Below are 24,632 nucleotides of genomic sequence, written 5' to 3' on the forward strand. Positions count from 1 at the left end.
TCTGTGATGGGGGCAGGGTGGTGTCAGGGGCACTGGCTATCAGGGCGCTGATGGGATCAGGAAGAGATTTTGGGTTACTAGTGGATTATTGGGACACTGGGGACATTGCAGGGATCAATAAAATTTTGGTGGGCGTCAGAGGGCCGAGTGAGATTGTTGAAGATTGTGGAGTTATGGAGATACATAGGAGGTTGGTGGGAAATGTGGAGATGTTTGGTATTAGTATTAATCAGTAGTGGGTTAGATGAAGTCCTTGGAGTTTTATGGAGGCAATGGAGATCAGTGGGATTTGCGGGATCATCAAGGGTGGGGAGGAATGGTTGGAGATGCTGTGGCCAGTCTGGGACTTTAAGATGTAAGTGGGAAACACCGGAGGGTGTATGTTGGGAGTCTTCGGGAGACTCCAGGGTCACCTGGAGTCATCTGTGACGTCATGGGAAGGACAAGGTTTGGATGAGGCCTTCTCTTGAGGGTACTCCCGTTGCTAGGCAAACGGTTCCCAGAGCGCCGTTGCTAGGGACCTGTGCTCTTTTGATGGCCACGCCCCTTTCCCTACGGGGCCCGCCCCCACAGCCAACCACGTCGGCCGCAGGCACGAAGGCCGCGCCCACCTTGTAGCCCCGCCTTCAGTCCAGAACCGTTACCAGAGCGACGGCTGGAGCTCGTCCCGCCTCCCTATCCTGTTGCCAATCGAAGAGGCGTTGCCCGGGCGACGACACCACCTCTTCCGGTGCGGATCCCCGGCTTCCGGCAGGGGGCCCGGCGGCAGGCGGCTGTCCGGCACTAGCGGGGCCCTGGGCTGGGGTGGGGGTCGCCCAAGATGGCGGCGGGCGGCGCGGAGGGCGGCTCGGGCCCCGGCGTTGCCATGGGGGATTGTGCGGAGATCAAGTCGCAGTTCCGCACCCGCGAGGGCTTCTACAAGCTGCTCCCCGGCGACGGCGCCGCTCGCAGGTCGGGTCCGGCTTCCTCCCAGACCCCGGCGCCGCCCCAGCCGCCGCAGCAGCCCCTGCCCGGCCCTGCCTCCACCTCCGGCCCCGGTGCTGCGGGCGCCGCGCCGTCCCCTCCGCCCGCAGGCCCAGGGCCCGGGCCCGCGCTGCCTGCGGTGCGCCTCAGCCTCGTGCGCCTCGGGGAGCCCGACGGCGCCGGGGCCGGGGAGCCTCCCGCCACGCCCGCAGGGCTGGGCGCTGGGGGAGACCGCGTCTGCTTCAACTTGGGCCGCGAGCTCTATTTCTACCCGGGCTGCTGTCGCCGCGGGAGCCAACGGGTGAGCGGCCCGCATCGTGGGGCCCTGGGTGCTGGCTGAGAGGATGGGGATCCCTGAGGTGATTCACAAGTGACAGGAGAGTCCCTGAATGATAGGGGGCCCTGTGATAGGCATCCTACATGTGACGGACATCTTAAGGGGAAAGGATTCTTGGAGGTAATACAGGATTCTAAAAGGTGATGGGAGGCTCCCTGGGTGCTGGGAGGTGCTGGGAAACCTCGAGATCATGTGAGATCCCGAGGTTATGCGTGGGGGTCCTGGGATGGTGACTATTCTGGAGGTGATGGGGAATCCGAGATGGTATGGGGTGCTCCCAGGTGCTGGCTGGCAGGCATTTTGCAGGTGATGGGAAATGCAGGCTCAGAAGTGATGGAGAGCCCAGGGGTATTGCTGTCTGGGGGTGTTGGGGGGACTTGGGGAGCCCAGAGGTGAGGAGGATTCTGGAAGTAATGGGGGCTTAGAGGTAATAGGGATCCTGAAGGTGAATGGGATCCTAGAGAAACTTGGGGTTCTGGAGGTAATGAGAGTGCTGGAGAAAATGAGAATCTCGGAGCTGATGGGAGATCTGGAGATAATGAGATCCCAGAGGGAACATCCTCAGGTGTGATGGGTGTCTCTAAAGTGATGTCAGTCCCAGAGGACACGAGACCCTTGGAGCTTATGGTGGTCCCCAGAAGTGATGGGGATCCTGAGAGCCCAGAGATGATGAAGGCACCTAAAATTTGGGGGACCATGAGGTTTAATGGGTCCCTGAACTGTGATGGGGATGCTGAGATTTAAGGACTCCAAAGGAGAATCCTGGGACATTGGACTTTAGAATTCTGGGGATTGGATGATCCTGAGTTTTGAGGGTCTTAGAATATAGGGGTGCTAAGACCCAGGGGAGTTGCTGAAATTATAGAAAGGAATTGGAGCTCAGGGACTACAGGGGCCCTGAAACTGACACTGTGGCCAAGGGTGTACCAGAAGTTGGGGGTGTCCAACTTTGGGGAGGACGCACTGTGGTCTCATGTGGTGGCAGGGGGCAAAGCTTCCTCCTGGTTTTTTCCTCTGTTTGTGATTTGGGTGCTCCTTCCTGTCTGTGGTTGCGCCTTCCCTCCCCGCTCACCCATCCACCTACCCACTCCTCTCAGGGATTTAACCCTGCTTCCTCTTTGTGGTTTTCCCCCAACCTCAATACCCTCTTCCTTCCTCTCAGTGGTAGAAGCCATTAACTCGTTTTCTCCCACCACCCAAGTCCATTGACCTCAACAAGCCAATTGACAAGCGGATCTATAAGGGCACCCAGCCCACTTGCCACGACTTCAACCAGTTCACTGCTGCCACAGAGACCATCTCCCTGCTGGTGGGATTCTCAGCCGGTCAAGTGCAGTACCTGGATCTCATCAAGAAGGACACCAGCAAGCTATTCAATGAGGAGGTGATTGTGGGCCCCCAGGGCCCAGAACTGCTCCCGTTCCCACCCACCCATACACTGTTTGCCGTGAGACTGCAGCTGCCTGGGAAGCAGTGTAGACCTGAGGAGCAGGACGAGGGAGAGATGGGGGATGGACGGACAGACATGGAGGGTGGGGTGACAGCAGCTGCTGTGATGACAGCTAATAGTGACGGTTGCATCTCTTGTGCCCAGGCCCTATGCTGTGTTAGCCCTATGCTGAACACATTACCCCTGGAGCTTTCATCAACCAATGGGTTAGGATTGTGATACCCATTTTGCAGATTAGAGAACTGAAGCTACTCACTGGTTGGGATTTGTTTGAAGCCACAGCCCTTGCTTTTCAAATTCTGGGCCCTGTGGGCTTTGGATTCAAATCTTTGCTGCACCATCTACTCACTGTGTGGCTTTGGGAAGTGACTATTCCTCCCTTAGCCTCAGTTTTTCTCCTCTGCAAAATGGGATTCCCATCCCTACCTCACGGGACTGTTGTAAAATCATACATGGAGGTTGCTCAGTCCTGGGTGGACCTGGCAGAAGGGGAAATGCCAGTGAAAGACCTTATCTGTGTCCAGAACTACTCTTGTCCTCTATCTCTTTCTCTCTGTTCTGAGAAGGTGTTTCAAATGTACAGAGTGCATGAATGGCAGAGGGGAATGAGTGGAACACGGAATAGATTAAAGTGGACTAGGTCACCCATTCACAAAATATTCATTGAGCATTCGTTCTTTGCCAGGCATTGTTCTAAGCACTGGGAATACTACATCTCGGTGAACAAGACAGAGGGCCCTGCCTTTGTGGAGCTTTTATCTAGCTGGAGGAGACAGATAGTTATCAAATAACTAAGTAGGCTGTGTGTCAGAGTGTCGTGGAGAAAAATCCAGCAGGGAAGGTGAGTGGGGAGTGCTCGGTGAGGTTAGGAAAGGTCTCATGGAAGGTGACATGGAAATAAATTCCTGAAGGAGGCAAGACAAATTATTGGAGAAGAGGACATTCTGAGTAGAGGGAACAGCTAGGACAAATGCCGGAAGCAGGACAGCAAAAAGGCTGTGTGGCCAGAGCAGTGTTGAGGGGGAGGGTAGTAGATGAGCTCCGAGAAACAACTCGGAGGGGCCAGGAGATGTAGGGTCTGGCAGGTCATGGAAAAGACCTTGGCTTTTAGAGCCTCTCGCCACTGGGGTTCATCTGAGCCAAGAACATAGAAACAATTTGATTTAATTTCTAAATTCTCCAGAGAATGGAGAATGGGAAGCAACTTGGGTACCTGGGAAAGAAGTTACTTTGTTACAGACGGTGGATGCCAAAGGGCTTTAGATAGAGCTTGGTTCTCCCCGGAGTCCTGCTTGAGAAAGGCTGCCATGGTGTTCAGAACGGGAGAGACAGTGCCGGGTGCTGACTTAGGTTTTAATAGCATCTCTTTGGCAATTGTGCAGAGAAGAGACCCAGGTGGTGGAGGCCAGTCAGTTAGGCCGTTGCAGGCCTGACGGCAGCTGAGACCAGGGTGGTTGGAGTTGGGGATGGTGAGAAGAGATCAGGTTCTGGGCACATTTTGCAGATCAAGCCCACAGGATTTCTTGCAGGTTTGGAGGTGAGTTGTGAGGACAAAAAGGAGCAAAGATGCGTGGCTGCCAGGATGGGGTTGTCACTCAGGTGTCCTGGAACTACTTTCCAGGCACCTCCTGCGGGTACAGCTCCGTGCTCTGGGGCTAGAACAATGAACCAAATAAACAAAGATACCTTCCTTGGGGGAGCTAATACTCCGTGACTCAATATTGCCTTAAGCATGACATGGTAAAGATGGCGGAGGGGGTTAGAGGAGAGTTCTCTGGAAGGCAGCACTGCCCTCCTGCCGAAGAAGGGACATCGAGGCTCCACGGCGATCCCCTCACACAGCCCTTCTCCCCCTGCTTTCCCCTAACCTGGTGTCTGTCCGTTTCCCTCAGTCCCTCCTCTCCGAGGAGGCCCGGGCCACTTACGATGACCTTCTCCGGGGAACCAGGCTGGGGAGGAGGTGGGCCACGGGAGGATGGCCTTCTCCCAACCCCCGCTCTCTCCCCTGGCAGCGGCTTATCGACAAGACCAAGGTGACGTATCTGAAGTGGCTGCCTGAGTCAGAGAGCCTGTTCCTGGCATCCCACGCCAGCGGCCACCTGTACCTGTACAATGTCAGCCACCCGTGCGCCTCGGCCCCACCGCAGTACAGCCTGCTGAAGCAGGGCGAGGGCTTCGCTGTCTACGCCGCCAAGAGCAAGGCGCCCCGCAACCCACTGGCCAAGTGGGCGGTGGGCGAGGGGCCCCTCAACGAGTTCGCCTTCTCGCCCGACGGCCGGCACCTGGCCTGCGTCAGCCAGGACGGCTGCCTGCGTGTCTTCCACTTCGACTCCATGCTGCTGCGGGGGCTCATGAAGAGCTACTTTGGGGGCCTGCTCTGTGTGTGCTGGAGCCCCGACGGGCGCTACGTCGTGACGGGTGGTGAAGATGACCTGGTCACCGTGTGGTCCTTCACCGAGGGCCGCGTGGTGGCCCGAGGCCACGGCCACAAGTCCTGGGTCAACGCCGTGGCCTTCGACCCCTACACCACGAGGGCCGAGGAGGCGGCGGCTGCCGGTGGCGACGGGGAGCGGAGTGGCGGGGAGGAGGAGGAGCCGGAGGCCGCGGGCACGGGCTCGGGCGGGGGCGCCCCCCTCTCCCCGCTGCCCAAGGCCGGCTCCATCACCTACCGCTTCGGCTCGGCCGGCCAGGACACGCAGTTCTGCCTGTGGGACCTCACCGAAGACGTGCTCTACCCTCACCCTCCCTTGGCCCGCACCCGCACCCTCCCCGGCACGCCTGGCACCACGCCGCCTGCCACCGGCAGCTCGCGAGGTGGTGAGCCAGGCCCCGGGCCCCTGCCCCGCTCGCTGTCCCGGTCCAACAGCCTCCCACACCCAGCGGGCAGCGGCAAGGCGGGCGGCCCGGGTGCGGCGGCGGAGCCAGGGACGCCCTTCAGCATCGGCCGTTTTGCCACGCTCACGCTGCAGGAGCGGCGGGACCGGGGGGCCGAGAAAGAGCACAAGCGCTACCACAGCCTGGGCAACATCAGCCGGGGCGGCAGTGGGGGCGGGGGCGGCGGGGACAAGCCCAGCGGCCCCGCCCCCCGAAGCCGGCTGGACCCCGCCAAGGTGCTGGGCACCGCGCTGTGCCCGCGCATCCACGAGGTGCCGCTGCTCGAGCCGCTCGTGTGCAAGAAGATCGCCCAAGAGCGGCTCACGGTCCTCCTCTTCCTGGAGGACTGCATCATCACCGCCTGCCAGGAGGGCCTCATCTGCACCTGGGCCCGGCCGGGCAAGGTGGTGAGTCACCCCACACCAGCCCACCTGGGACCCAGGCAGAGGCGGGCATTGGCAGAGAGGTTTGGTAGCATCACAGCCTCTAGCCGTGTGGGATGAGGGGAAGCCATGGAAATCTGTGTCCCAGAACAAGCCGTCTCAGATCTTAGAGTGACTTCTAGAACGCTTGGCAAGCAACGGTAAGCAGAGAGAGGGTCAGGCATAAGAGACATCTGGGAGTGGTGGAGAACATGGCCAGTTATCAGAAGGGCAGCCGGTGGGCCCAGCATGGCTAGGTCTTACGGAATGGTGAAATTTTATTAATACTGCAGTTTGAGCTCTATGGGCAAGGTTGAGCCTGTGCACCCAGCTTCCAGCCTGAGTGTCAGACTCTTGGGATCCGAGCCCACTGCTGGAGGCGTGGGCTGTGGGATCCCAGGCTCAGGGTCCAGTCCAGCACTTCTGCTCCCTGTGTGACCTCGAGCAAGTCACTGCCTCTTTATGACCTTTCTCATCTCTTAGGACAGGGAAGCTTGAAGATGGGTCGGCCATGGGTTTCAGAAAGGTGCTAGTAAGGTGAAGTGCGGGCCTGGTGCCTTATAACTTGGGACCTGTGTTCTCAGATGTCTCCTAAGGGTTTGGGCTCTGGGGCCCAGGATGCCAGATCTGAGGGCTGTGCCTGGTTCCCTGGAAGAGCAGTTTTGGAATTGTAGGGTCCTGAATCCCTAGAACTTAAAGTACAGTCTCAGAGGCAGGGGCATTGGGATTTGGGGAATCTGGTAAGTCCTGAAAGAGATCCCTCTATCTCCCTAGTTCACAGACGAGGAGACCGAGACCCAGACAGGGGAAGGAAGTTGGCCCAGGTCACCCAGCAAGTCAGTGGTAGAGGTAGGACTGTCCCTAAGTTCTTCCCTCCCAGAACCTTAGGACCCCCTCCGCAGTCAGAAGGGGACCCCAGTTTCCCCCTCTCCTCCCTACCTCCACCCCTACCCCATCCTCTTTGCTCAGGATCACCTGAGGACTTTAATTGTATAAGAGTGCCACCTGCTGGGACAGGGAAGCTAGCCGAGATGTAAGTTCCTGAGCCTAGAGCAGCGGCCTGTCTGGGTGGTCTGGGGTGGATTGAAGGGCAAGGCCAGGGTGGCAGCAGCCTGGGGGACTCCAGGCTGGCTTCCCTCCTCCCCAACCCCCGCCCCGTGGGACTGGTGAGAGCCCCAGGCTTCTCTAACCCCCTCCTGTCTCCGCTCTCATCTTCCCCAGGGCATCTCCTCCCAACCAGGCAACTCCCCGAGCGGCACGGTGGTGTGAAGCCATGGATGGCGGGGTCCCCCACCCCATGCCCCCAGCTCCTAGCATAACCGTCCCCGCTGACCTCATGGATCAACGTATTAACAAGACTAACCATGACGGATGGACTGCTCCGGTCCCTCTCCCTGCACAAATTTGGGGCAGAGGGTCCCTCAGACTGACCCAGACACTGGGGGGATGTAGTGGCCCGTGTGGCCTCAGCCTTGTCCCCACCCACTGCCAAGTACAATGACCCCTTCCTCTGAAACATCAGTGTTAGCCTCATCCCTGTCCCCAGCATGTGACTGGTCACTCCTGGGGGAGAAACTCCCCACCCACAAGAGCCCCAGCTCTGCAGTGCGCCTCTCGGTCCTGTGTGCAGGGCAGGGGGTGGCCCACCCCTCCCCTGGCCCCCACCCTGCCCTTGCTGTTACTTGTGCTTTTGAAGAATGTTAAATTATGGAAGCCCCTGGGGTCCTCGCTGTCCCCCAGGACCTCTTATTTATACTAAAGTTCCCTGTTTTCACAGCGTCTCTGTTCCCTTCCGCGGAGGTATGGAGGAAGTGTGTGGGTGCTTTCGATGCAGCCCTAAAATCAGTCCACTTTATCCAGAGGAAGCGCTAGGCCCTGCCTCCCCCCCCAGACCCCCTTTTGAGGGCAGGAAGAACTGAAAACCAGAGGAGGGATGTGCCTGAGGCACACAGCTGGTGGATCTGCCGCTGGCCAGCCCCGGGCAGGGCCCTTCAGACAGAGGAGAGTATCCCTCGCCCCACTCCAAACGCTCGGAGGGAAGAGAGCCACCAGGACCCCCTCTTCAGAGTCTTCAGTGGGAGTTTTAAAAGTTGTTTCAAAGTGTCCAGATATTATAGGGGCCCCCCCAGGCAGCTCCCGAGATGCCCAGAGTGAGCTGCCACAGCATAGGCCCTGGCCTTCTGCTGCCTCAGGCCTGGCTTGGCCGGGCCCAGGCATCCAGGACCAATTAGAGACCATGGTTTCCTCTGGGAGAACTGTCCACCCTGGAAAGAACAGCGAAAATCCCTCCTGGCTGGCTCTCTGGAGCCACAGGGAGTGGTGTCTTCCCGCTCTACCCTCCACCCCCCGAAATGTTTCTGTTTCTAATCCTAGCCTGGGCAGGAATGTGGCTGCACTGCCAGGGTCCAAGGAGCTATTTTGGGGGCTCCTTTGCCTCCCCCAGGCTTTGGCCAGTGGGTCACCCCTGATCCTGGCTCCTGAGGGCCTCCCTTCCCGATTCTCTCACCACCCCTTCCCCATCTCCTGCCAAAAAAAAGTCAGTGTAAAGCAGAGGGCCTGAGGGCTAAATTTAAACCATCCCAAAGTCTGAATCCTTGGCTGAGTCACCCGCAAAGCTGCCCTGGCCTCCCGCCCCCCCTTCCCAGGCCTCACCCCTTTTTCTCCCCCCACCTCCCAACTCGAGAGCTTGGGAGGGGTGTTACCAAATCACTGTGAACCTCAATTGGTCCCCTCTGGGGAATGGGAGGGCTCATCTTTGGCATCTGTCATACCTGTAGCGTTCCTCTGTGCTTTGCCTTTTCAGTGGTGGGGTAGTTTGAGGGTAGAGATTCTCCACCGCCCCTCATCTCACACTGAAGCGTTCCGAGGGGCCCTGGAAGGAGCAACTTGGGGGGGCCTGGCTTGTGAGGGGTTAAGGCTGGGAGGCTGGAGGGGGCTGGACCGAGGGGTGGGGAGAAGGGGAGGAGGCCTTAGCAGCCAGCAGAGAGAAGTGGCCAGAGAGGCCCAGGGGACAGCCAGGGACAGGCAGACATGCAGCCAGGGCCCCAGGGCCTGGACAGGGCCCTCCAGGCCCCGTGACGGGAGGACCCCGAGCCCCTGGCCCGGGGAGGGGGCCATGGTGCTGCCTGCCCGACATGTCAGCCGAAGTGCGGCTGAGGCGGCTTCAGCAGCTGGTGCTGGACCCCAGCTTCCTGGGGCTGGAGCCCCTGCTCGACCTTCTCCTGGGCGTCCACCAGGAGCTGGGCGCGTCCGACCTGGCCCAGGACAAGTATGTGGCCGACTTCCTGGAGTGGGGTGAGTGCCTACCTACCTGCATGGCACCCCACAGATTTGGGGGTGGGGGCAGGGCAGAGGGGGAAGGGGGGTGTGGGCTGGGTGTTGGGGGCAGGACGGACACAGAGAAAACCTCCCATTCAGGGGCCCAGAACTTGGGGCTGGGTCTTGGGGCGACATATTCCTACCCCTGTGCCACCCTGGCAGGGCAGAGTGAGATGAGCAGAGGCCAGGGCAGCCATGACTCAGAATCATGACTTGGGAGCCATGGTAAGCTGGGTGGGCACAGCCTCTCATGGTCCCCTTGCACCCCATTCCCGAGTCTAGGCCTAGGGACGTGCTGGGGAGCCCTGTCTTCTAGGACCCCTCCCCACCAAAATGGGCCCTGTGGCCCTCCACCCTGGTTCCCCAGATCGCAGGGGCAAGCGGAAGGGACAGCACAGGGCAGCTGCCAGGGGCGCGGCCGACGGGCAGGTGTTCGGCGCCAGCCTCTCCAGCTGCTCCAACAGGTGCCCAGGCACTGGGAGGGCGCGGTGACTCAGGCAGGCCCGGGGAGAACCAGCTCTGCACACAGGCCCCACCAAGCACCCCCTCCACCCCCTGGTTGGAGGAGGAAGAATTAGGATTCTTCTGAGTGGGCCCACTTTCTCTGTAGGTTCCTCCTCCACCCAAAGTCCCTTTTGGCCAAGTCTTGCCCTGGAGACAGGTCCAGAGGGAAGATGCTTCATCTTTAGCCCCAGCCTCCTGCCTTGTCTGCCCCACTCCCTCCTGGCCCAGGCTCAGGCTCACTCGGGTTTCTGTCTCTCTAACATCTGCCATTCTGTCCCTCCACTGGTCTGTCCCTCAGTGGCTTGCTCTTGGTCCTTAGGCTCTGTGTGTCCCTGTCCCCGTCCCTGTTTCCTGTCTCTCTGCCTTCTCCCGCTCCCTCTTTTCTTGTGTCCATCTCTTTCTGACCCAGGCCCCGCTTCTCTCTCCCCATTTTGCAGATGCGAAGGTGGAGGCCAAGGGCTAGACCACTTGGCCTCTGGGAGAACCTTCTCCCCACATCCCCCCAGCCCTTAGTAACTCTCTCAGCTCCTCTTTTGCAGAGGATGAACTGAGACCTGAGGTGGGGGCAGCTCTCCTGTAAGGAGCACTCCTTTTGTGGCCCGAGCAGCATCCTGCGGCCCCTCCCCTGCCAGGCCGCTGGGGCGGGGGAGGGGGCCTGGGTTCCCGCTGCCTTAAAAGGGCTCAGTGTCTTGGCTCTCTCCTCCCTCCCCCATCCTGGGCCCTGGCTGCTGCTTCCCTGCTGGCCCACTCTTCCTGAACCCCGAACCCTCTCCATAACCCACTGTATCTTTCCTCATTCCTAGTTGCACCCATTGCTCTCTCCCTCCTGCCTCAGAAGCTCCCAGCTTCTTCCATCTCCGGGAGTCCAGGCTTCCCTCTCCCCCTGCCTCCACTCTCCGCCTTCCCCCTCCCAAACTGCTCTCTGTAACATTGCTAGCTGTAGGACCTTGGGCAGAGGACTTCACCTGTCTGAGCCTTGGTTCTTCATCTGTAGATAAGGGGTAATAGTAAAACCTCCTCCTGGAGTTGAGAGCGTAGAGATAACACAATTGACTGTGCCTGCAGCCCTGGAGCCAGGATGCGGATCCACGCTGGCCTTGCCTCCCTCTCCCGTTCCTTCTCCTGGTCCTAGCCCTAAACTCAGGGTTTCCCAGAGTGTGGTCCAAGAGCCACCAGTATCTGAGCCTAGGATTAAACTGCAGGCTCTGGGCCATGACCCAAAACAGACTGAATGAGAGCCCTGGGGGTGGGCGGGGTCACCGGGAGTAGGGGCCCGGAAGCCCAGGGAGCTCTAAGAACTGGGCCTATTTCTTCTTCCTCTGTTCTTCAGGGCCTCCCTTCGGCAGACTTGTTACCTCACCCTGTCCATCCTGCACCCCCTAGAGCCTTCTGGCCCAGTGTCCTGTCCCAGAAAGGGGTTCCCAGGCATCCCACTTTTCTCTGTACAAGAGCAGTTTTGGGTCCCCAAAGCCTCACATAATGTTTATGTGAAGTCTTTAAGGAGGCCGACTAGTGCTAAGGGGAAGGGCAGGGGCAGGGGCAGGGGAGACTCAGCGACAGAAGGTGGGACTGTCTCTCCTCGTCTCCAGTGTCAGTCCCTCCGATTCTCGGTTCTTATCCCCGCCCCTTCGCCCCCTCCCCCCCAGTGGAGCCCATCGCGGAGAGGCTTAAGGAGGCCCGACTGCAGAGGGATGACTTCGAGATTCTGAAGGTGATCGGACGCGGGGCGTTCAGCGAGGTGAGCCTGGAGCAGCGGAGGCAGCTCAGTGGGGTTAGAGACCTGACTTTTCCTGCAGTGGGCGGGATGTTGGAGTTCCGGAAGTGGAGCCTTAGAAATTGATGAATGACTGAGTTTAGACCCTAAGGCGGGGCTTGAGGCCAATGGGCGTGGCTTTGCCGAGTGGGGGCGGGGCCAAGTCTGGCCCGGGTTAAGGGTGGAATCCAATCTGGGGGAGCCCTGGTGTTTCCCCGCCACCTCCGCTCTATTACCCTGTTTGGGCTTTCAGGTGGCGGTGGTGAAGATGAAGCAGACGGGCCAGGTGTACGCCATGAAGATCATGAATAAGTGGGACATGCTGAAGAGAGGCGAGGTGACGGCCGGGCTGGGTGTGCAGGGTGCTGAGGATCCCCCCTTCCGTCCTCCCACACCCGTCCGCTTCAGCTCCTCCGGGTGCCCCGCAGGTGTCGTGCTTCCGCGAAGAGAGGGATGTGTTGGTGAACGGGGACCAGCGATGGATCACGCAGCTGCACTTCGCCTTCCAGGACGAGAACTACCTGGTGAGCCCCAGGCCGGGCGACTAGAGAGGCGGACCCCCACCCCTGAGGCTGTCAGTTATCGAGGTGTGGGCAGGCAGAGGAAGTTCTAGGATCAGGGAGCTGCCTCAAAATGCATGCGGCAGTCCCTGGGTGTGGTAGGAGCTGGCCTTCCTTTCCCGGGATGGGAGATGTCCCTTACCGCCTTTTTCCCCAGGTTGATTCCGGGGGGCACCACCTGGAATGAGATAGTCTCTAGAGTCTATGTGGGAGCCACTGGGCAGGGGGTATCTGGGCTCCATACCCTGGATAATCGGGAGGTCTCTGGGTTCTCTTTTTCCTGACTCTCTTGGTCGGGGGTGGGGGAAGTGAATCTCTGTCCAGTGACATCGTGGGGGAACGAGGATTGGGGGTGGGCGTGTCTCTGATTTGGCCTGGGAGATCTCTTGGGGCTGGGGCTGGGGCTGCGGAGTCTCTGCCCAGGGATGGGGCGTCTCTGGGAGTCTTTGTCCCGGGCTATCGGCCGTGGACGCCCAGACGAGGTACCGACCCCCGTGACACGCCCCCTCCCAGTACCTGGTCATGGAGTACTACGTGGGCGGGGACCTGCTAACGCTGCTGAGCAAGTTTGGGGAGCGGATCCCGGCCGAGATGGCGCGCTTCTACCTGGCCGAGATTGTCATGGCCATAGACTCGGTGCACCGGCTGGGCTACGTGCACAGGTGGGCGCTGCAGGGGCTGAAGGCCGCGGGAATTGGAGAGAGTGGTCCTTAAGAGGGTGGGGCCCAGGCGGTGCTGCCTAGTGGGGTGGAGCCTGGTGAGATGGCAGGAGAGAGGCTCACTTATCCCTCTCCCTTCCCTTCTTCCCTCCGCGCAGGGACATCAAACCGGACAACATCCTGCTGGACCGGTGCGGCCACATCCGCTTGGCTGACTTCGGCTCCTGCCTCAAGTTGCGGGCGGATGGAACGGTGAGCGGTGCGCCGCTCTTGGGCAACTCGGACTACCAATGACGGGTCGGGAGCAGGAACCGGAGGTGCAGCGTGGGGGCGGGGCTGAGGCGTGCGGGCAGAGCCAGGGTGAGGGCAGGACTAGATTTGGAGGGGAAAGAAGGAGGCGACCCAGGCCCTAGCCTGCCTGTGGCTCAGGCTTAGAACAGGCAAAAGGAGGGACTAAGCTCTAGAGTAGTGGTTAAGAGGGGGCGGAGCCAGAGCTAGGAGGGGAGGGGTCAAGCCTAGCTCGGATCCTCTTGGCTCAGGTGCGGTCACTGGTGGCTGTGGGCACCCCGGACTACTTGTCTCCCGAGATCCTGCAGGCCGTGGGCGGTGGGCCCGGGACTGGCAGCTACGGGCCCGAGTGTGACTGGTGGGCGCTGGGCGTGCTCGCCTATGAAATGTTCTATGGGCAGACGCCCTTCTACGCCGACTCCACGGCTGAGACCTACGGCAAGATCGTGCACTACAAGGTGAGCACAGCCCGGGGAGCCCCTGACCTCTCTGCACATGCTCCCAGGTAACGTCCCCTCTTTTCCCCTCCTTCTGAGCAGGAGCACCTGTCGCTACCGCTGGCAGATGCAGGGGTCCCCGACGAGGTTCGTGATCTCATCCAGCAGCTGCTGTGTCCCCCCGAGACGCGCCTGGGCAGGAATGGAGCAGGCGATTTCCGGAAGCATCCTTTCTTCCTCGGCCTTGACTGGGACAGCCTCCGAGACAGCGCGCCCCCCTTTACGCCGGATTTCGAGGGTGCCACGGACACATGCAACTTCGATGTGGTGGAAGAGGGGCTCACTGCCATGGTGAGCGGGGGCGGGGTAGGTACCTGCGATCGATCCCTGGTCTGCAGAGGGTACCCCCGCATCCGACCGCCGTAACACTGAGGTTAGGAGAGTACCCTCCTCCTGGGGTCCTGAAATCATTCCTTCCCCAGAAACACCTGCTCTGTTTGGCCCCAGGGCTGGGAACCCAGCAGTGACCTAGACTCACAGTCCAGTGGAGGACACGGACTTGTCCCCAGACAATGATGCCCCAGAGAGATCAGGGCTGAGATGGGGGCGGGGGATGCAGGGGGGTGGGCCTCCTGACCCAGCATGAAAGGTCCTGGAGGGCTTCCTGGCGGAGGGGGCTATCTGAGCTGAGACCTGGAAGGATGAGAGGTGAGAAAGCACCATAGAGGAATCTCCCTTGCTTAGGCCATCTCTCTCTCAGCTGTCATATGAGCTATCCCGTGCTTGTTCAGCCTGACTGCCTTTGTGCTGGGCACAGCGGGGGACACACATGGACCAAGTCAGCCCTGGTCCCTGCCCTCATCTACTTACAGTCTGGAGAAGTATATAATTATACCGTGGCAAGTGCCCTGAGGGAAGCAGCAGGATATAATGAAAGAAAATGACGCAGGGTCCACTTTACATAGACCCCAGGCTGGGGTGGGGGGGTGGCAGGGCACTTAAGCCAAGACTGGGAAGGGGTGAGTGAGGGGCCATCCCTGACAGCCGCTGGTCACCTCACATCTGTTTCTCTCCTATAGGAGACGCTGTCGGATATGCAGGAAGGCACGCCACTGGGGGTCCACCTGCCTTTCGTGGGCTACTCCTCCTATTCCTGCATGGCCCTTGGGTAAGTGCTACCCTGTGCAGCTTGAGAGGAGTGGACGGGGGTGGGGTGGGGGTGGGGGGGTCCTGCCTCCAGAGGCCCCAGGAGGCTGCTCGGGGTTATCACATCCTGGCCTGTTGGTGCCCAGGAGAATTGCAGGGTCAGTCTCGGAACCTTGTTGTCTTGGGACTAAGGGCTTTTAGAAGCCCAGAATTGTAGGACGTTAAATTCTCAGACCATAAGTACTTTGAAATTTAGATTCAAATGTAAAACCTCAGAGTCACAGGCTCAGCCTTCCGGAATCTTCTGACCTTCCACTTTTAGATTTCTAGTATACAGTCATGGGACCTCAAAATCTTAGAGAATAAGAAGTTTAGAATTGTTACGTCAATCTTAAAAGAACACGGACTCACTGAATTACATAACCGCAAAGCCTTCTTTAAACACTGATTCTGAAAATAATACATTGCTTATCACAAGTATATTAGAAAATAGGGATGAGAAAAAGGAAGGCCGCCAGCAGCGGCCTTGTGTGTCCCTGGCTCACAGCACACGTACTTAACAGCTGCGAGAACATGCTGGATTCTGATCTGTTTTGTTATTGGACAATGTACCGCAAGTGCCATTTCTTGAACAAACTGTAACACAATCCTGACCCGCTGGGGAGTGTTCTCCTTACTGGGCGGGTCAGGACTCAGCTAACCCGCCTCTGTCATGACCCAGGCTGGATGAACAGCCGCAGGTTGGTCTTGGCGCTTGTCGAGCATCATTGGGTCCTTGAGACATATTTCTACAAGAGGGACTGCTGGCTTGGAGGGGACGTCACTTTTACTGCAATTTCATATTCCTTGGGAGGGTCTGTCTTCCTCCCAGCACCTGGGTCTGGGGGTGGGAGGGGTGGCTGCTGTCTAGAGTCAGGCTTGGGGTCCAACACCCAGTCTGAAGACCACCCCTTTGGAGGTAGCCAGAGCTGGGAGTGTCTCCCTCACTTCCTGAGGCCCTTAGGAGAGGGGCCTGTAAAGCGCACATGGAGACGGAGATGGGCAGATCCTAGAACATGGGTTTCCTGACCCCAGGTTCCCAAGGAAGGTGCAGAGAGGCCAGCTTCCAGGGGCCTGAGGCCATGCCAGGGGCAGGCCTTTTCCTAACAAGAGGAGGACCTGTCTCACCAGCCTGGCCATTTATTCCCTTCACTCTGCCCCTCCCCCTCCTCAAGCCTGGAGCCTTCAGGTCTGGCTGCCCCAGGGCACAGGCTAGGGAGTCCTGGCTGTAAACGCAGAGGATCGGCTCTTCCTCCCCTCGCCCTCTTCCTCTCCCCAGGGATGATGAGATCCCGGGCTCCACGCCCATGGAACTGGAGGCCGAGGCGTTGCCTGAGCCATTGCAAGAGCCCAGCCTGGAACCCACGGTGCCCCCACCAGAGGAAACGGTGAGTCTTTAGGAGTCTCTAGAGGAGAGGGTCAGTGAGGGACGAATCGAGAGAAAAGTGGAGGCCTTCAGGGATAGTGTGCGCCATGGAGTGCTAGGCCCTCTGGGAGGTTCCTTGACAGAAAGAGATGGAAAACAAAGTAGAGACAAGGTTACTTCAGTCAGAAATGATCCTCACAGAGAAACTAAAACAGGTCAGTGAGTGTGCATGGAGGGGAACTCTCTGGGGAGGGGAAGCCCTGGAGAAGCAGGAGGACCACCCATTGGTCAGCAAAGAGAAGGGTAAGGGCTCTGAGGTGAGAACCAGCTGGTTTGCTCTGAAACATGAAAGGAGGGTAGTAAGGCTGCGCTGTTCCAGGAGGAAGGAGGGTGAGGAGTGAGGAGAGGGGAGGCTGGAGAGGCCAGCAGACGCACACCAGACAGGGCCTTTAGTTTCCATGTGGCGGGCCTCCTCCTGAGGGCACTGAGGGGCCGGAGAGATTCTCCAGGGGAGGGACGTGGTCAAGCTGCGTAGTGTTACAGGAACAGCCCTTTGGTGTGGAAGGTGGATGGGAGGAGACCAGATTAAGGGCTGGAGATGAGGGCTGGGCTGGGTTAGGGAAGGAGGGGGCTTGGATCACTGCAGGAGCTGTGGGGATTCCAGAAAGATCTTGGGGGTGCAGGAATAGAGGTCAAAGGAGGATCCCAGGCCTGGAACCTATGCCTAAGTCTCGAATGCTCCAGGAGCCACAGGCAGCCCTAAGCCCGGTTCCCATACCCAGGCTGAAGCGGCAGTTCCAGAGGCAGTTCCGGAGGCCATTCCGGAGGCGGTGGCAGAGGCCCAGGTGACGCTGCGGGAACTCCAGGAGGCCCTGGAGGAGGAGGTGCTCACCCGACAGAGCCTGAGCCAGGAGCTGGAGGCCATCCGAACGGCCAACCAGAACTTCGCCAGGTCAGGGTCGGGAGTCGGGGACAGTCACTACCTTTAGCAGCCTCTCTAGCCGAAATCCCGAAGGGCTCATGGTCCTTACCTCCCCTGCAGCCAACTCCGCGAGGCCCAGGCCCGTAACCGAGACCTGGAGGCGCACGTCCGGCAGCTGCAGGAGCGGATGGAGTTGCTTCAGGCCGGGGGAGCCGCAGGCGAGTCCCTCATCCACTACCTTTCCTGAGGCGCCGGCGGGGGTGGGGGGGTGGGCGGGGAGGTGGGCCCGCGGCGTGTGTATACACCTGGGGGAGGGTGAGGGGCCCAGGCTGGGGCACGCCGCGCCACCGCCCTTCTCCGTCCCTCCACGCGCCCTATGCCTCTCTCTTCTCCTTCCAGCTGTCACGGGGGTCCCCAGTCCCCGGGCCACGGATCCACCTTCCCATGTAAGACCCCTCTTTTTCCCCTGCGTCAAGCCTGCTGCCCCCTTTGCAGACTCTGTCCCCATCTCCCCGTACCCCTGTCCAGACTTAGAGGCTCACCCCTACCTCTTTGAGGTTCCAGTCAGCAGACACCCTCCATTCATGCCCAAATCTACCAGATCTCCCTCGGTTCAGGCCTCTCCCGAAATCCCATCCAGGATCTCCCTAGATGACCTCCCCGACCTCGACTCCCCTCTCTGTCTCTTGCACCCCGCCGAGGGCGGCCGTGCCGAGCTGGGCTCGGATCGGGTCACCTGTCCCTTCTCTCTCCAGCTAGATGGCCCCCCGGCCGTGGCTCTGGGCCAGTGCCCGCTGGTGGGGCCAGGCCCCATGCACCGCCGCCACCTGCTGCTCCCTGCCAGGGTACGTCCGGCTGCTCACGCCCGCCCGTCGCGCGCCCCCGCCCAGCTCCACGTACCCCAAGCCGCCTCTGCTTAGCTGCGCCTCTGCGGGGTGGGGCCCGCGGCGGGGAGGGAGGATACTCGGGCAGCCAATCAACACAGGCCTCTAGGAGGCAGCCAATGAGGAGTTGGGACAAGACTTAGGCTTGTGAGCCGACCAATCACAGCTACTCGCGCTGTGAGGGGGCGGGGCAGGTGCAGGGAGTGTGTGGACCCTCTTATGGGCGTAGGCGGGGCTGGCCCCAGGAGCCAATCAGAGGCCCGCGTCGCCAGTGCTGACCCCCGCCCTCTCCCCGCAGGTCCCTAGGCCTGGCCTATCGGAGGCGCGTTCCTTGCTCCTGTTCGCCTCTGCTCTGGCTGGTGCCGCCGCCCTGGGCTGCATTGGGTTGGTGGCCTGCGCCGGCTATCTTGCCACAGTCTGACCCCGCCCGGGAGCCGCCTTCGCCGCCTGAACCCTAGAACCCGAGCCTGTCCTTCACTTGGGCTCCGCTGGAGGGTTTGGTGACCCAGGCACGGCCCAGAAGCCACTCCCACCGCCCCCCAGTTCAGAGCACTCCGAGCGTGGGTTTCCGCCCCAGCTCCAGCCCTGTGATCCGGGCCCGCCCCCTGGCGGCCGGGGAGGGAGGAGCCGGGGCCGCGGCTCCGGGGAGGCTTGTAGCCGGGAATGCTGCTGCTGCTGCTGCTGCTGGGGGGATCGCGGACCTCTTCCTTTCTCCGGCCTAGCTGAGGCATCCGACGTGGATGGGCAAGCTGCGACCTAGAGAAGGCAGCAGGGCCAGGGCTCGGCATCTGTTTTTCACCCTCCAGGCACCCCCACCCACATCGGCTTGCAAACCACAAATCCTCCTTGTGCATGAGGCCCTGCCCTCCCGGGAAGACTCTCTTGCCGCGGTGAACGTCTAGCGCGAGCTCCGCCTTTACCTTTTGACAGCCCCGCTTTTTTCGGGGACTCTCGCGCCCTCCTCACGTGCGCTGTTCTCGGAGCCACAGCCGGCTCCGCCCGCCTCGGCAGTATGGGTATTTATTGACCTTTCCTCCGACTCGCTGACAGGCTTCAGGACCCCAGCACCCTAATCCACATTTTGGATGCACTGAGACCCCGACATTCCTCGGTATTTATTGTCTTTCCCCACCTAGGACCCCACCCCCGATCCTCGCGAATAAAAGGCCCTCTCGTCTGCCCAAAATTCTGAAATTCCTTCGTGTCCGCTGTTTGCTTTGAGGGCAGGAGGCTTTTCGGTGGGCCAATAGGAAGGCGAGTGGAGGTGGCCAATGGCCTGGCAGCAAGCTAGCGGGAGGCGAAGCGGACGTATCAGGGGTGGGGGGGTGGGATGCGGGGCGTGGCTTCGACATCCGGCCAATAGGAGAAGAAGAGCGGGCCACCAGGAGGCACCGCCTCTTGTCCAGCTGTGGCCCAGCTGTGCCACCAGGCCGCGGTGAAGGGGGGGCTGGGCTGGCAGCTAGCGCAGCCATCCTCCTACCACTGCGCCTGCGCGGGCCACGCGCATCCGTTCCAGAGACTGACTTACGCTCAAGAAAAGTTGCTGCAAACTTTCTAGCCCGTTTCCCCCGCCCCTTCTCCCAGCCAGACCCGCCCCCCTGCGGAGCCGGGAATTCCGAGGGGCGGAGCGCGGGCCGAGATGGGGAGTGAGGGGGGCCTTCGGAGGACCCTGGAGACGGAGGCGTGCAGAAGCTCAGTCTCGGGGCGGAGGCGGCTTCGCGCCCTTAGCCCTCCCGGACGGCCTGTTGCCTTCTCCGTTGTCCCGATGGGGAAACTGAGGCCCTGAACCAGAGGCACACGCGGGGGGGGAGGCAAAAAGCGCGGCCTGAGGCGAAGGGAAAACAAAGGGAGAATCACGGACAGACGGGGAGGGGGACGGGCACACACACACACACTGGGACAGAGACCCTAATAGAGAACTGGGCCTGGCATCGGTGGTGAGGGGGGAGACGCGGGGTCGGCGGGAGAAGATCGGGAAGGGCGAAGTTGCGGGGGGGTGCGGGGAGGGGAGCCGGGCGGGGGAGGGGGCTGGGGAAAGCCCGAGGGAGGAGGAGAAGGAGGGAGGAACTTCCCAAAGTTGCAAAACATGGCTACCTTGCCTGCGGAGCCGAGCGCGGGGCCGGCGGCTGGGGGGGAGGCGGTGGCGGCGGCGGCGGCGACCGAAGAGGAGGAGGAGGAAGCGCGCCAGCTTCTGCAGACTTTGCAGGCGGCCGAGGGTGAGGCAGCGGCGGCGGCCGGGGCCGGGGCGGGCGAAGCGGCGGTGAAAGTGGAGGGCCCGGGATCCCCGGGCGTACCCGGGTCGCCCCCCGAGGCCGCTGCCGATCCGCCCACGGGTCTCCGCTTCTCGCCGGAACAGGTGGCGTGCGTGTGCGAGGCGCTGCTACAGGCGGGCCACGCCGGCCGCTTGAGCCGTTTCCTGGGCGCACTGCCCCCGGCCGAGCGCCTACGTGGCAGCGATCCGGTGCTGCGCGCTCGGGCCCTGGTGGCCTTCCAGCGGGGCGAGTACGCCGAGCTCTACCGGCTGCTCGAGAGCCGCCCCTTCCCCGCCGCCCACCACGCGTTTCTGCAGGACCTCTACCTGCGCGCGCGCTACCACGAGGCCGAACGGGCCCGCGGCCGCGCGCTGGGCGCGGTGGACAAGTACCGTCTGCGCAAGAAGTTCCCGCTGCCCAAGACCATCTGGGACGGCGAAGAGACCGTCTACTGCTTCAAGGAGCGGTCCCGCGCCGCGCTCAAGGCCTGCTATCGCGGCAACCGCTACCCCACGCCGGACGAGAAGCGCCGCCTGGCCACGCTCACCGGCCTCTCGCTCACGCAGGTTAGCAACTGGTTCAAGAACCGACGACAGCGCGACCGGACCGGGGGCGGCGGCGGCGCGCCCTGCAAGAGGTGAGGGGACCCGGGCGGCGCCAGTCCCGCTTTCCCGGAGACGTGCCATCCACCAGCCCCCCCCCCCATGCCTGTTGTCCTCGGACACCCCTCGCTCACACCCTCAGGCGCCAGCCGAGCGCGGGGAATCCGTGTGCATGGAACGGGCACGCGCCCCGGCTCTCCCAGACACCCGGACACCAATGCTCCTCTCGCGGAGGCCGGGAGACCGCCTCTCTCTGCTCCACTCAAGGCTCCGTCCCAGATCCCATCCGTGTCCGCGGCTAGACTCGGGGCGGCAGTGAGAAAATGAGGGGTTGCGGGAAAGGAGGAGGGGCCTTTGTCCTCCCCACCGGGCGTAGGGGCTTGTTCAGTCCCCTTGGCGGCCAGGCCCTCCCTGACCGTTGCTCGGTCTCACCTCCCCCCTTCCCGCCCCCCCTCAGGGCCCAAACAGCGTGGTCCGTCTTCTGTCTTTGTTGTGAAACGTGAACCTTCCCCAGCTCCGGTTTCCCTGTAACCCAAGCCCTTCTCCTCCCACCCTGCGCGTCGGCCTCCTACTCCTCAGACGCCCGGGGAGGAGGGGGGTCGGGGGAGGGCACCGGGAACTGAGCGGACGGCTACCTCCTTACTCTCTCCAAAGCCATTCGGCTCCTTTCAGGCCGACTCAGGAGACTTCAGGCAGCCTGGTTGCTCAGCCTCCGGGGCCCTGAGGCCGAGGAGTTGGGAGAGGAGGGCCTCCTCCCCCCCAAAGCGGCAAGCTTGAGCCTTTAGTCAGTGGTATTGCAGAGGCTCCTCCCTGGGGCCCTTGGGTGGTCTCAGAGAGGAGGTTTCATAACCCCCTGAAATGGTGCACAGGAACTTGGGCTGGGGAAAGGTGGGGAGGCAGTGGGCGGCTTGTGCTTCCTCCGAGCACTTTGCAGCCGGCTCCGTGCAGGAATCGGGCTGGCCAGCGGGGAAACACAGCACTCGGGACCACAACTCACAATCCTTTCTCCGGCCAGCGAATCTGATGGGAACCCCACTACGGAGGACGAGTCCAGCCGCAGCCCTGAGGACCTGGAGAGGGGGGCGGCTCCAGTGGCGGCCGAGGCCCCCGCCCAGGGCTCCATATTCCTGGCCGGGGCCGCCCCTCCCGCGCCGTGCCCCGCCTCCTCCTCCATCCTGGTGAACGGGAGCTTCCTGGCCGCTGGCAGCTCTCCAGCGGTGCTCCTCAATGGGAGCCCCGTCATCATCAACAGCCTGGCCCTGGGCGAGGCCTCCAGCCTGGGCCCCCTGCTGCTCGGCGGGGGCGGGGGCGCCCCTGCCCCGCAGCCCAGCCCCCAGGGGGCCAGCGAGGGCAAGACCTCCCTGGTCCTGGACCCTCAGACTGGGGAGGTTCGCCTGGAGGAGGCTCAGCCTGAAGCCCCTGAGACCAAGGGGGCCCAGGTGGCTGCTTCAGGGCCGCCTGGAGAGGAGGTCCCAGGGCCTCTGCCCCAAGTGGTGCCTGGCCCCCCGCCGGCTGCCACCTTTCCTCTACCCCCAGGACCAGTGACTTCCGTGGCTGCTCCACAAGTGGTGCCACTTTCCCCACCCCCTGGCTACCCTGCGGGCCTGGGCCCCACCTCCCCACTGTTGAACCTGCCCCAGGTGGTGCCCACCTCCCAGGTGGTGACCTTGCCTCAGGCTGTGGGGCCACTGCAGCTGTTGGCAGCTGGGCCAGGCAGCCCCGTGAAGGTGGCAGCTGCCCCGGGCCCTGCCAACGTGCACCTGATAAACTCTGGGGTGGGCGTGACTGCCCTGCAGCTGCCTTCGGCCACTGCCCCAGGTACCCCTTTCTGGTGGCTGGGCGGGGGGTACAGTTACCTCAGGGAGGGATGGCGCTGTCAGTGGGCTTCCTGGGACAACGGTGGGGAGTGGGGAGCTCATCCCGGGTGGGTCCCAGACCCTCCCGTGCCAGGCAGTACCCTGAGGCTCGAGCCACGCAGACTTGGCCTCACCCTGACCCTGAAGGGGCTCCTTTTGCCTCTGGCTGATCTCCCTGCCTGCTCTCCAGCGGCGTACTCTTCACCTCTGCGCCTGGCCCTTCTCTCCCCACAGGAAACTTCCTGCTGGCCAACCCCGTGTCTGGCAGCCCCATCGTGACAGGTGTGGCCGTGCAGCAGGGCAAGATCATCCTCACCGCCACCTTCCCCACCAGCATGCTGGTCTCCCAGGTCCTGTCGCCGGCCCCCAGCCTGGCCCTGCCCCTGAAGCCAGACGCAGCCATCTCAGTCCCCGAAGGAGCCCTCCCGGTGGCCCCCAGCCCCGCTCTGCCGGAGGCCCACGCCTTAGGTGCACTGTCTGCGCAGCCGCCCCCCGCCCCGGCCGCCGCCAGTCTGCCCTTCTCCCCAGACTCCTCCGGCCTCCTGCCCGGCTTCCAGGCGCCCCCGCCCGAGGGGCTCCTGCTGTCGCCTGCAGCGGTGCCCATCTGGCCAGCCGGGCTGGAACTGAGCACCGGCACTGAGGGGCTGCTAGAGGCAGAGAAGGGGCTGGGGACGCAGGCCCCCCACACGGTGCTGAGGCTGCCGGACCCTGACCCCGAGGGGCTGCTCCTGGGGGCCACGGCGGGGGGCGAGGTTGACGAGGGGCTGGAAGTGGAGACCAAGGTCCTGACCCAGTTACAGTCGGTGCCTGTGGAAGAGCCCTTGGAACTGTGACCCGCCGGGCCCCGTGGCCTCCCATGACAATGGTGCTCGAGGACAGCGGGGAGGAGGGAGCCTCTCAAACACGAAGATGGCTGCCATCCACACACACTACACCCTCCCCGCGGCAGCTCAACCTCTCCACGCCCTGGAGGCCCACTTCTGTCCGGGGCAACGTCCTCTGACGGGACGCCTCCTCTGTTACAGCCCTCTCCTTGCTCTGCCTCCTGATCTACATGGGGAGATTTGGGGCTTCTGACTCAGGGGCTCTGACCCCCTCGACCTGGTACTAGCTGTGAGCTGAAAGCCCTGCCGAATGGCTGGATTTCCAACCCCCTTGAGCCCTCTCCCTATCACTCCCTGAAACACTATTAATAGCTCCACTGACATCCAGTGTTCCCAGAACGGCTCGGGAATCCGAGGGTGGAGGACGGGCAGTCCTGTGCCCGGAGACTGATGGACCCTCCCCACCGGGCCCTTCCTGCCCACGAGGGATGCGGGTGTGTGGTCTGTGGGCCAGGGTCCTCCGTTAGCTCCTCCTGGACTAGAGCCTTCAGTAGCACGTCCAGCCCCAGACCAAAGATCCCTTGACCCTCGGGCCAACCCTGACCCCTGTGTCTAGTTTATATCCTAAATCTTTATTTTTCTAGGACATGTTATGCCTTCATTTCAATTAAAATAAAGTTAACAGACAACTAGAACCTCGGGGGGTGTGGGCTATCTTCCAACGGCTTTTGCCCAAGGAAAAGCTGAACCACAAAAAGCTCACCTTGAGACTCTGGCTTTCTGACCAGATGTTCTCAGGGGGAACAGGGTTGGAGGTCAGATTTGTGGTGCTGCTTGGGAAGGTGCCTGCCGTGAGCAGAGCTGAGAAAGCAGGAGACCAGGGGCCCGGCCCTGTCTCTTGCTGGTAACAGTTTCCACTTTATTTAGTTAAAAACAATAAATAATCTATAAATAGAACTATAAATAGAACAGGCCCGGAGGCATAGAGTGAGGTACGACTGGGTGAAAGCATTTGATTCTGGGCTGGGCAAAGGACAGGCAGAGGGCAACTTCACCTCCTTGCATTTCATTGTTGGGGGTGGCGGGGTGGGGGGGTGTCCTTCGTCCCCACCTGCGGCTCCTCTGATAGGCCAGGCCAGGCGTGAAAGGGGCTGTGAGATGCCTGCTGACCCCGGG

The 24,632-nt window shown here is 61.5% G+C and overlaps 3 protein-coding genes and 1 pseudogene across 7 annotated transcripts; all 4 read left to right on the forward strand.

Annotated features, from left to right (window-relative positions):
• Positions 1–744: 744 nt before the first annotated feature.
• On the forward strand, positions 745–7,373 carry DMWD (DM1 locus, WD repeat containing). 2 transcript variants are annotated; one of them, XM_022585330.3, is made up of 5 exons: positions 745–1,264; positions 2,502–2,684; positions 4,763–6,031; positions 6,821–6,895; positions 7,268–7,361. In XM_022585330.3, exons 1-5 carry the CDS (start codon positions 821–823, stop codon positions 7,313–7,315), a joined length of 2,019 nt encoding a protein of 672 aa, XP_022441038.1. In that variant the 5' UTR covers positions 745–820; the 3' UTR covers positions 7,316–7,361. The 2 variants fall into 2 exon arrangements, with proteins under 2 accessions (XP_022441038.1, XP_022441040.1); XM_022585332.3 differs by lacking the exon at positions 6,821–6,895 and having other exon boundaries at positions 7,268–7,373.
• A 1,730-nt stretch (positions 7,374–9,103) lies between these two features.
• Positions 9,104–18,831, forward strand: DMPK (DM1 protein kinase). 4 transcript variants are annotated; one of them, XM_089902680.1, is made up of 16 exons: positions 9,104–9,340; positions 11,001–11,057; positions 11,513–11,606; positions 11,875–11,958; positions 12,050–12,145; positions 12,695–12,843; positions 12,999–13,092; positions 13,380–13,586; positions 13,668–13,931; positions 14,645–14,733; positions 16,030–16,138; positions 16,899–17,068; positions 17,159–17,256; positions 17,438–17,484; positions 17,798–17,883; positions 18,221–18,831. In XM_089902680.1, exons 1-16 carry the CDS (start codon positions 9,162–9,164, stop codon positions 18,378–18,380), a joined length of 1,983 nt encoding a protein of 660 aa, XP_089758806.1. In that variant the 5' UTR covers positions 9,104–9,161; the 3' UTR covers positions 18,381–18,831. The 4 variants fall into 4 exon arrangements, with proteins under 4 accessions (XP_089758806.1, XP_089758804.1, XP_089758805.1 ...); XM_089902678.1 differs by lacking the exon at positions 11,001–11,057 and having other exon boundaries at positions 11,458–11,606; positions 16,030–16,142; positions 16,864–17,068; XM_089902679.1 differs by lacking the exon at positions 11,001–11,057 and having other exon boundaries at positions 11,464–11,606.
• Positions 18,832–18,972: 141 nt separating this feature from the next.
• On the forward strand, positions 18,973–19,700 carry LOC149744585 (uncharacterized; annotated as a pseudogene).
• A 234-nt stretch (positions 19,701–19,934) lies between these two features.
• Positions 19,935–24,159, forward strand: SIX5 (SIX homeobox 5). The gene is made up of 3 exons (XM_022585322.3): positions 19,935–20,811; positions 21,792–22,594; positions 22,867–24,159. The coding sequence occupies exons 1-3, from the start codon at positions 20,009–20,011 to the stop codon at positions 23,463–23,465; spliced, it is 2,205 nt and encodes a 734-aa protein (XP_022441030.1). The 5' UTR covers positions 19,935–20,008; the 3' UTR covers positions 23,466–24,159.
• Positions 24,160–24,632: the final 473 nt, after the last annotated feature.

This window comes from Delphinapterus leucas, chromosome 20 (assembly GCF_059928025.1).
Source record: "Delphinapterus leucas isolate spDelLeu-1000000601 "Yukka" chromosome 20, BTC_Dleu_Yukka2, whole genome shotgun sequence".
In the NCBI taxonomy this organism is placed as follows: Eukaryota; Metazoa; Chordata; class Mammalia; order Artiodactyla; family Monodontidae; genus Delphinapterus; species Delphinapterus leucas.

What these genes read in the sequence shown, in the direction of transcription:
- DMWD (XM_022585330.3), top strand. Translation starts at nt 821, where the DNA reads ATGGCGGCGGGCGGCGCGGAGGGCGGCTCGGGCCCCGGCGTTGCCATG. An exon ending in GCAAGCTATTCAATGAGGAG is followed by an intron (nt 2,685 to 4,762) that starts GTGATTGTGGGC and finishes CTCCCCTGGCAG; the next exon opens with CGGCTTATCGACAAGACCAA. An exon ending in CCAGCAAGTCAGTGGTAGAG is followed by an intron (nt 6,896 to 7,267) that starts GTAGGACTGTCC and finishes CATCTTCCCCAG; the next exon opens with GGCATCTCCTCCCAACCAGG.
- DMPK (XM_089902678.1), top strand. Translation starts at nt 9,181, where the DNA reads ATGTCAGCCGAAGTGCGGCTGAGGCGGCTTCAGCAGCTGGTGCTGGAC. An exon ending in CGGCTGGGCTACGTGCACAG is followed by an intron (nt 12,844 to 12,998) that starts GTGGGCGCTGCA and finishes CCCTCCGCGCAG; the next exon opens with GGACATCAAACCGGACAACA. An exon ending in ACCTGCTGCTCCCTGCCAGG is followed by an intron (nt 17,884 to 18,220) that starts GTACGTCCGGCT and finishes CTCTCCCCGCAG; the next exon opens with GTCCCTAGGCCTGGCCTATC.
- SIX5 (XM_022585322.3), top strand. Translation starts at nt 20,009, where the DNA reads ATGGCTACCTTGCCTGCGGAGCCGAGCGCGGGGCCGGCGGCTGGGGGG. An exon ending in GGCGGCGCGCCCTGCAAGAG is followed by an intron (nt 20,812 to 21,791) that starts GTGAGGGGACCC and finishes TTCTCCGGCCAG; the next exon opens with CGAATCTGATGGGAACCCCA. An exon ending in GCCTTCGGCCACTGCCCCAG is followed by an intron (nt 22,595 to 22,866) that starts GTACCCCTTTCT and finishes CTCTCCCCACAG; the next exon opens with GAAACTTCCTGCTGGCCAAC.